General features: G+C 38.7%; 1 protein-coding gene across 1 annotated transcript in view; it reads right to left on the minus strand.

Annotated features, from left to right (window-relative positions):
- The window catches only part of DGKH (diacylglycerol kinase, eta), a gene marked incomplete at its 3' end in the record, with an annotated part of 57441 nt that overhangs the window by 7652 nt on the left and 39623 nt on the right, over positions 1-10166 (minus strand). Inside the window, exons 12-16 of the mRNA XM_009868221.1 lie at positions 9860-9945; positions 8280-8379; positions 6763-7039; positions 6185-6313; positions 1669-1803 (exon numbers count right to left, since the gene is read on the minus strand). Coding sequence (XP_009866523.1) covers positions 1669-1803; positions 6185-6313; positions 6763-7039; positions 8280-8379; positions 9860-9945 — 727 coding nt within the window. The remainder of the gene's footprint in view (positions 1-1668; positions 1804-6184; positions 6314-6762; positions 7040-8279; positions 8380-9859; positions 9946-10166) is intronic.

Raw genomic sequence — 10166 nt, forward strand, 5'->3', positions numbered from 1 at the left:
CTGCATTATATATTTTATGGTTATTTTATATATGTTATATATAGTTATCTTATATATATTGGTTATCTCTTCAGGTATCTGGCTCTCTTGAACAAAAAGGCAGCCACGCTGTAGTGCAGTGGTTGACTCTCTAGGTGCCACCATCGACAAAGAATAAAACACAAGAAAACTCAGAATTTCAGGCCAACACTTGCTGGTGGGCAGAGTAATCAAATGGGTAGCCTAACATCCAAAAGGACTACTAGAGCTTTTTATTTAGTTTAATCTTCATCTCCAAAGTGGCCATGATTTTCATCTGGTACCTTCCTTTGGAAATATTCCTAAGGAATACTCCTACCATTTTTACAAACAGTAGCGACATAGTTTAACTTAATTTGTGGAAAGACCACAGCCTTGCCATGCCTTCCTTGACCGGTACTGATGCCACTCAACAAAACATCTGTGTAATGCATGTAAACAACAAAAAATACTTTCTAAAAGATGTCACTTACACTGACCTAAAGAAATATGGAAGCTTACTATACTAATGAAATGAATCAAACCAGTGTTTTACTGGTGCCCCCTAGTATTAACTGCATTTGGATAAGAATAGATTATTTTTCCCCCTGTTTTTACTGTACAGTAGTTTCAGGCATCTGATTCCAGAGACGTTCCCATGGGCATCACTTATTCAGAGGGTTGAACTTTACATGGCTTTGCCTCTCAGCCCCTTCACAGCCTGTGCTGATTAGGATGAATGACAGAAAGACCTGGGGATACTGGTGGATGAAAAATTGGATGTGAGCCGGCAATTAGCGATCACAGCCCAGAAAGCCAAATGTATCCTGGGCTGCATGAAAAGCAGTGTGGCCAGCAGGTCAAGGGAGGTGATTCTGCCCCTCTAGTCCACTCTGGACTACTGCATTCAGCTCTGGAGTCCTCAGCACAAGAAAGACAGGGCGCTGGTGGAGTGGATCCAGAGGAGGGCCACTGAAATGGTCAGAGGGCTGGAACACCTTTCCTATGAAGACAGGCTGAAAGAGTTGGGGTTGTTCAACCTGGAGAAGAGAAAGCTTCAAGGAGACCTTATTGTGGCCTTTCAAAATACAGAGAGGACTTATAAGTCAAAGACTGAGAGACTTTTCACCAGGGCCTGTAGCGATAGGACAAATGGCAATGGTTTTAAACTGAAAGCGAGTAATTTTAGATTAGACATAAGGAAGAAATTTTTTATTATGAAGGTGGCGAGGAACTGGAACAGGTTGCCCAGAGAGATGTGGGTGCCCCATCATTGGAAGTATCCAAGCTCAGAGTACATGGAGCTTTGAGAAACTTGATCTAGAGAAAGATGTCCCTGCCCATGGTTGGGGGCTTGGAACTAGACTATCTTTAAAGATCCCTTCCAACCCAAACAACTCTGTGATTCTATGATTCTAAGACCCTGAGTTTCATTTTTCATCCTCCAGAATCAAACACAACCACTTCTGTTACATCTGGTGTGGTGCTAAACGATCAGCAATCTTCTGCGTTATTTTGCATTTCCTACTACATGATACAACACAAAGATGTGTATGTTGGTCAAACAAATTCAGGGCATGAAGTAAAATTTGTTTTTTTGACAGCAAACAGGGGAACAGAAGGCAATATTACAGTATTGTGAGGAACAGCAGATTTCAAAATCGTAATTACCTGGGCAGATAATCCTGGTGTTAAGCACTGGGAGGTTTTCCTTGCTTGCAGCCAAACCTGGAGCAGAGAAAGAGCCTGTCTGAGAATGGATACCTCGGCTTGTACGACGATCTGGAGATCTTGGTGCTGTTTTAACTGTGCAGAAGTAAGAGCACCAATTAGGCTTATTATGACATCAAATATGTATTTTTTACAGCCCTGAAAATATTTCAGAAGCATTAATTTCATCTGTTACCATTCTGTGACAAATGTCCTTCCCCCTCACACCACAGTTTTTCCTCTAAATACAGGGAAGAAAACTCAGAAACAGATCAAATGACAAGCAAACATTAAACTGAGTAAGTGTACATTCAGTATGAGGAGTTCCCAACTTAGGCTTCAAGGTATTAGCAAAAACAGCATTATATCCACCTTAAAGTGCCATAGTATTTCATGCTGTAGTAGGTTCTGATAAACACGTTAATGAAGTAAGAAGTTAAATTCAATCTATGTTTATGTATAAATATACCTGTATTATAAAGTACATTATTATTTATAACAATTTTAATATAGATAGCTATTCTAACACATGGGCCATGGAAATACCTGAGCAACAGTCACATTATTTGCTTCAAGCAGTTAAAATGGGCCCCCTGCCTGCAGCAAATTTCTGAAAACATCAGACAAAACTCTGACATCTTTATTTACAGCCAAACTGAAAACTGCAAGGGAAGGGAGAAACCGTGCTTTGTCTTCTGCAGTTAAAAAAGATTGTGTGGGGCATAATCTTTTCTTCTGAAAGAAAAAAACCAAACAGCAAGTCCCAAAATACTTGAAATAACTTATCCGCTCAAGTTCTGCAGAAGATGGATCAATAAAACCTTGTGACAAATAGCAAGGTTCAGTAGCTAATGTAATTGCTGGTGACAAATGCTCAGAAAGAGAAGGGGAAGAAAATCAAGCGGAAAGAAAAGATGTTCACAAAGAGTAACTGGGAGCTCAGTGAGGCCAGTTACCCCTGGGGCTGCCTCTGGAGGCGATGAAGAAGGATAGGCTTTTCAGGAGGCTGACCTCAGGTGCTGTAATAATTTACTTTCCTGGCAGAACTTGTCTCATGCAGGCTGAGAGAATATATCAGTGCCTGCTTTAGCATGGGGAAGTTAATCTTTGTGAAATTTAGCCCTGTCAGACATAGCCAGAAAATGGTGCCCCAGGCAAGCAAGTTTGGGTATTAACGAATGCTTTGTTATAGCATTTCCATGCATGTGCAGAAAGCTTTTGCAGACCACATGATCACAGACAGATGTTTCTTGGCTACCTCTGCTCCAAATTATCTCACATGTTAAAACTACTTCAGCTCAGGACAACTTCAACGTTGACCGTCTGAAGAAGCACAGAACAAAAAACGAAATTATTTCAAAATGATCTGTTATATTCCTCTCAAAACTTGAAAACTAATTTGGCAAAAAATAGAATGATGAGAACTAGCACTGAGAAAGCAGAAGAAAAACACAACCAAGAATTCGATGGGAAGGATAAGATATATCCTTTTTAGTGGCAGGAGAGGGGCAGATCAGTTCACGTCAATCATAATAGCCTGAGAGTAACGCAGGTGTTCTGCATGAAGACATTAATGGCAAGAAAATGCAGAGTGGGAAAATCTAGAGACAAAGGTACTAAGAAGCAGCATTTAGAAACTGTGTTCAAATCAATTCAGACCAGGACTTGGGCATTAGCTTTTTTTTAAAGTGATGGTAAGCTAGCACAGAACAGTCAATGAAATGGCAAATTCTTCATCCTCTTGTATCCCAGGAGTAATATTACACGTTTCTGGATGAATTGCTTAAGCCAAAAATAAATTATTAGATGCAAGACAAGGATAAGTGGGTGAAATTTTCTGAACTGTTCTAGATGAAAGTTCTGACCAAGTGGACTAACAGCTCCTTCTGACTTTAACATCTACATAACAGCCTTAGCAGCTATCACAAAATGCTATGATATTGCATTATAACAATGTAACACAATGTATCTCTGCACAAAAACCCACTGTAATAATGTTAAAAAATGAAAACGAATAAAAATTGCAAGGAATATCTGACAAGAAGTATTAAATATTTAGATTAAGGTAATTAACATATGGGAGAACATTATCTTCATTCAGTGACCAAGAAGATCCTCAGTGGGTAAAATACAGTATTCAGAACAAAGTTAACATTTTCTTTTCATAATGCCACTGAAAAATTCACAATGTTATTCACAAAGTCTCTCGTCTCTGTACTTGGGAACAAGGCAGTTATATTAAATAGAAAAATCAACAGAGCAGCTGCTCTTTATTTGACAGATGAGACTCCTGGGGATAACTGCAATAAAGATAAACTTTTGCTGTTCATGCTGTGATAAAAAGAACAGAGCCCTAATGAGTAAAACCGATGTTTCATTGCAGATAATTGATTTCATGTTTCATGCTTTGTCCCTAAACACCACTGACAGCCTTAATATGTGCTCATTTTCACACATATCAGATTATATGAAGAATAATACAGCTCTCCAATAAACCCAGAAATCGTATCACCAAGAAACAAGGGGGTTATATATATTTCTACATATAGAATACGTATGCTATATATTTATTTTATTGTATATTTATGGCAGTAGGAATGGGTTATCTGTAGGGCCAGAATCCTCTATGAACTACTACTGAAACTGGAAAACCAGCAAGCATTGACTCCTATAACCAAGGGAAAAGGGGAGGGACCAATGAAGGTCCTTGACATCCATTCCTGGAGAAAAGGAAATGTGATATTCTGAATCAACAGTACCCCCAGCGACTAATGTCATATTTCTATGGTAGGGGCTACCGGCATAGACACCAGCTTCAGAGCAGAGAGTCATGAGGATGACACCATTTGAGGTTGTTGGTGTGGGTCAGGGTAACAAAAGGAGATGCACAACCCAAACGCTTTTGCTCATTTTGCCACAAGAAGTTGCTAACTAAATACCTAGAGCAGAGATTTTGCTGCCCACCAGCTACCACTGTTCCTCCATGACTCGCAGGTGCATCTCAAGACCTGCAGTGCATCACTGTCCACTTCGATAACATGGCAAAAGCTGAAACTTCCACCCATGGTAAGAAGCAGCTTTCCTAAAATGACTGTGCAGCTTGAGGTCCTCGAAGAACCCTTACACATGAACTACCAGTCAACATAAGATGCAGTATTGACATTTGTGATGGAAAATGTCTAAACACGACCTCTGGCTGGACTGACTTGGTGCCAAAAGCAAACAAAGGAGAAGGTAAGTGAGGATCCCATACAGACAAATAGTCCTTCCTTTTTCCACTGCAGCCACTCACTGGCAGATTTCATAAAGGACACATGAAGGAGAGATTTTAACCTATCATTTGAATGTGGGAATTAGCACTACTCTATTTTGGGAGATGACTATTCTCTAAATATCATTTTACACACAGTAACCAAACACTGAATAGCCAGAAGGAAAGCTTAATGACAGAATGGGCTATTACTTTATGAAAATCAAGTTTGTTTAGACACAGACCACTCATTATTCTAATGGCTTTGTACAATTATTGATACAAATAATACATCTTTCTGATGCATTTTAAAACCCAGCTGTCTTTTTTTTTTTTTCTTGGAGAGTAACCTGCAGAGCCCCACAGTGAGGACACAATGACGATCCTACAGGAAAGCAGGAGCAGTTAGACAGCAGCAGATGATACAGTCCATCTGACCAAGGGCAGAAGAAGTAAGGAGCTCTACATCTTGGAAATCAAGAGTATCTTGGTATAGTGTCTTGCTATATGGTTTCCTACACAGCAGCCAATAGCCGCATGGAACTCACTGGACTAACGACCTGTATTTGGGATAACAGCACGAGAAATCCTTCATGGCAAAGAGCTCTAGGATATTAAAGACTTTGGTTCAACTTTCTGTTGTGGATTAGACAAATAGAGAGGGTGACCTTAGTACTGCCACTTCTCAGGAGACTTCCATATTCCGGTTTCCAGTACATTTTTTCCTGCTTTATGCTGTTCCATTTCATATGGAAGACCTAAATATTCATTCTCTGTTCCCATAACTGTCTCAAGGTAAGCTCCCAGCTGAGACATCAGGGTTTTGTTGTCAAAACAATAAATAAATATGTCTGTTTCACACAACTTGAAAGCCTTTCAACAGAAATTACTGACAGAAATTCCTCTAATACGCTCTTAAAATGCCTACGACTGCCACATGCCATTGCCACGGTTAACCAGGCTCTCTTTAGTCCCCGCTCAGGTTCTTGTAGAAAGGTGAGTGTGAGCACTAGATTAAATGCAGGCACTCTTCTCCCCAACAAATACCTTCTCAGATTTATACACACTTTTCAAAAGGTTGTTCATCCCATCAGCCGCATTTTTCCCTTAATTTTTACTTATCCAAATCTATTAAAATTTGTTTCCAGTAAAACAAGATGCACACTCCATAATGCAACTATAAGGAGACCACATAACTTTAAATTATATTATTCCTAATTTACTCACCTGATGGGGACTCAAGTTCCTTTGTATCTTCCTCTTTTTCCTCTTCTTTGGATTCATCCAATTCTTTGCTATATTCTAGTGGAGACTGGTTCACTTGTTCTTCACTATGAGCATTCTGCTCATCCACAACTGCTTATTAAAAAGACAGAAAGTTTCAGTATTCCTAAAGAAAAGCTGCATACATGGAAAATTCAGTTTCTTCTTTTTATGTAGTTTTAAGTTTAAAATTATTAACAAAAGACTTTTGTTGCCAATTCAGTGAAAAACTGCCTAGCAATCCTTTGCCCATTGATAAAGATGTGATGCTAGAAATTTTCATTTTGTGGAGCACTATAGTTACAGAAGAAGTAAACTTTTACATGTGCACATATGTGCAAACATATGTATTCACATTTAGAGACAATCATCAACACCCAAACAAGCTACATTTCTATCTTCACAGCTTGTAATGAGTACATAGTTTTATCTATGTAAGAATGCAGAAACCAAACTTCAATAATGAAAATTTATGCTAGCTTAAAAAATAAATAAATCATCATTATTCTACAAGGAAGGATCAAAATGTTGCTGACGTGCACCTTTTTCTGCTTGTTCGATGATCTGCCTCACAGCCTTTTTCAAGCTGTTTGCCCGGAGCATTAACTGTTCCCTTGGTTTGAAGAGTTTCTGGGTGGAAGACTTTGAGACACACTCTGCTAATTGCTCTTTACTTTCAGACAAGGATTCTTCACTTGAAAACTCCTCAGCTTCTTCTTCTACAATGGGGGGAGCGATGCCTGGGAGGATGGGAGCAGCCTGGGCTTCCGTGTGAAGAGCCTGGAGCAACAGGTCTAGCTTCTCATTTAACTCAGAGCACTAAGAAAGAGTGGAAAAGAATACACACACACACACAAAATGAGTGAATGCGTGAACATTTTCAGGAAATTAAGTACCAGGCTGTATTTAAGATTGTTTGTGTCTTAAGTATCTTTGCAATTGTTTACGTAAAATGCAAAACTAGGTTCAACATTTTAGACTATCAGACTATGAGGAGATCTGAATGGCTTTTCTGCAGACATACCCTGTGAGGCTCAACCAGATTAGAGCAATTATAAAAAAACCAATCCCTACAATCACATTAAATTACCACACTGGGCTAAACTCAGCCTGCCATTAGGGTACAGATTAGATCTTACTCGTCTCCCAGCGGCTTTCAGCACAGAGAACCACCACAGATTTGCACATATCATGCAGCACTAGAAGAAATTATGGGTGCTCAGTACCCTAGTTTGGAGAGATAATCTATGAGGACATGCCCAGCTGTTAGACTGAGACACATGGGGTTGGTCTTGCAACTAACTTGGTGGGTTGTCACAGAGCAAAGAGGCTCAAGACAGGACCAAACACTGTCAAACACTTCTACCCATCCCTAAGCAGTTGCCTTCTCTAGGTACACTGGAAAACAGGTGATGTTGCCTCCTTAAGGGAAAGGAAAGCAACACACTGTGGCCTTGGAAGAGTAAAAAAGGAAAAATTGATTTTCTAAAATGTGCACCAAAGAGAAACATGAACCACAAATTGCCATTTAGCAAGTACATTTCCTGACTCTAGGATTGTTAATGATTTTGTTTTCTTCTTTTCTTTTCCACTCATGAAAATTTTGTGCCTTACACCAAAGCCTTCTGTGTTTTTTTCAGTGCTTTTGCAACATGATCACTTCGATCTGCAGCTTAAATGATTGTTTTTAACATATTAGTCTCTTTTCCCTTCATTCTCCCAGTATACCCTCTCATTGTTATCCCATTGTTTTCCTGTAGCTAACTTAATCCCTAAAAATATAACTCCTAAACAAAATTTTTGGTTTTAACTCTATGTATGTTGCCATGAGCTTTATCCTTTACAAAGGAAAAAAGTGTAAACAGAATTTATAGAGATCTTGAGTTTAAAGATGGTTTGGAAATAACTGCTCCATGCAGTAAGAAGGGAAGAATTTAGAAGTGACTGGTTGAAATGAAAGCCAAGCTAGGCATCCTGGAGCAATCTGAAAATGAAACACCCATGAGCTATAAACTTTAAAATACCACAACTTTAAACCAGAATATAGTCATAGTCTTACTTTAATGGCCATGGCATCAGCTTCCTCTGCATTTTCCATTGGTTTTTCATAAGTCTTCCCTATTTTGGCAACAAAGTCCTTTACAGTTTCACATAATATTCTTCAGATAAAAAAAGGAGGGGAGAAAACAAATCAAATAAAATAAAATAGATATGCTTGGAATATTAACATTCTTACGGCCATTTCTTAGTATGCGTACTGCTATACATCACTCTTGTTGGAAACTTAACTCTGTGGTCCTACTTGCAAAGCAGATGATACTCTTTTCCATGGCATGCAAAATCCAACTGATAAGCTTTACAACTCCCTCCCTTTTACCCAAGCTTTTGCACACAGTGTATCTAAAAGCTTCTTATTTCTAAGAACTGAAACAAACGTGAGTCCTTTTATCCACTCCCTTGCTGGTACACTTTCCATACCAGAGGAGACAGCAAACGTGCATTCACTTTTATAAGTTCAAGCACAATTTTGCCAATTCCCGTGCAAAGATCGAGCCCAGAAACCATGGAGAAAATCTACTGCCTTCAGCAGAGCCTGAAATCCTCAGATGAAAGCATGTGGCCACACAGCACCCACGGCACAGCTCACGCTTTTGAACGACAGCTGACCTTGAGGCGTATCTGGGCAAACTACAGTGGGCTGCAATGAATTTTCTTTGTGTAAATCAGGGAAGGACTTGGTTCTTATTACCTACAGTGTAGACAGACAGCAAACTCACTAACGAGGTGCGGATAATTGCTTAGTACTGTTCATTTGGTTGAAATTTATTTGCCAGAAATTAAATGGATTTAACAAGGTACAGACCAAGTTTAGAATTTGGAGTTATAATAACAACCTCCAGCTTCATTTTCAACATGTGCTATTTATACTTCAGAAATGAAACTTTATTAACTTGCTTTTAGCATTAAAATAGAAAAAGAGATGTAATGACATTCAGGTGTATTTTTGAAGATTCTGTGACCGGTCTTTTGCATATTACAAAATACAAGATTTTTTTTCACAGAGAAGGTATGCATAGAATATTTCTGACTTCAGACGATGTCCATGACTTGCCAAGTAATTATCTTTCATTTTGAAGTGTTTCAGTTTGGGGGAAAAAAACCCCAAACCATTGTCTGAAACCACTATCAATTGAATTGATACAGACAAGAGCTATGACAAAGCTACTTAGCCCTAAGTTCTGCTTCACACTGGTGAAGTTGTTTGTCCTCTTAAAGATAAGGATATGCATAAAACAAAACAGAAGAAATGTAATGTGAAGTAGACCACATTTACACACTAGTAACAGTAATTTTCATATTCAAGATGCATGCTGATTTGGAGAGATTTAAAATCATTTTATATCATGTGAATTTTTAAAAAAATGTTGATGTGTTTAGTATTAAGCTATCCATTACAATTGCACCGTATAAAACATTTGCAGAATAAATATCTACTCTAAAAGATATAAATCATGATATATTAAGCCAGGCCAGTCAGGCCAGCCATAAGAAAATCAGGCTTAGACAGAAGATTATTATGATGATGATGTTGTACTGGGGATTTATCCTACACATCACACATAAAACTGATCAACTCACTTGGCAGATGATATGACAACTGAGTGCTGATCAGAATTGAGAATTTTTGCAAGATGAGCAGCAACTGAGTCCTCATAAGCAGATATCTAAAAGCAGAGAGAAAAAAAGACTTCAATTTCTACCCATTGCAGCAGTTTAACACCAAGTAGTGAGATCAAATGCCTCTAAAAATAGCAGGATTTCCTTTTCAGATCTAATACAAGGACAAGCAGCTGGCGATGCAGATTCTACCTGCATACAGTATTTAATGTACCAGATTTTTAATATTCAAAGTAACGCTGCATCTGGGAACTTGATCCACAGCTCT

The sequence above is a fragment of the Apaloderma vittatum genome, unplaced genomic scaffold (genome assembly GCF_000703405.1).
Source record: "Apaloderma vittatum isolate BGI_N311 unplaced genomic scaffold, ASM70340v1 scaffold4594, whole genome shotgun sequence".
Taxonomy (NCBI): Eukaryota; Metazoa; Chordata; class Aves; order Trogoniformes; family Trogonidae; genus Apaloderma; species Apaloderma vittatum.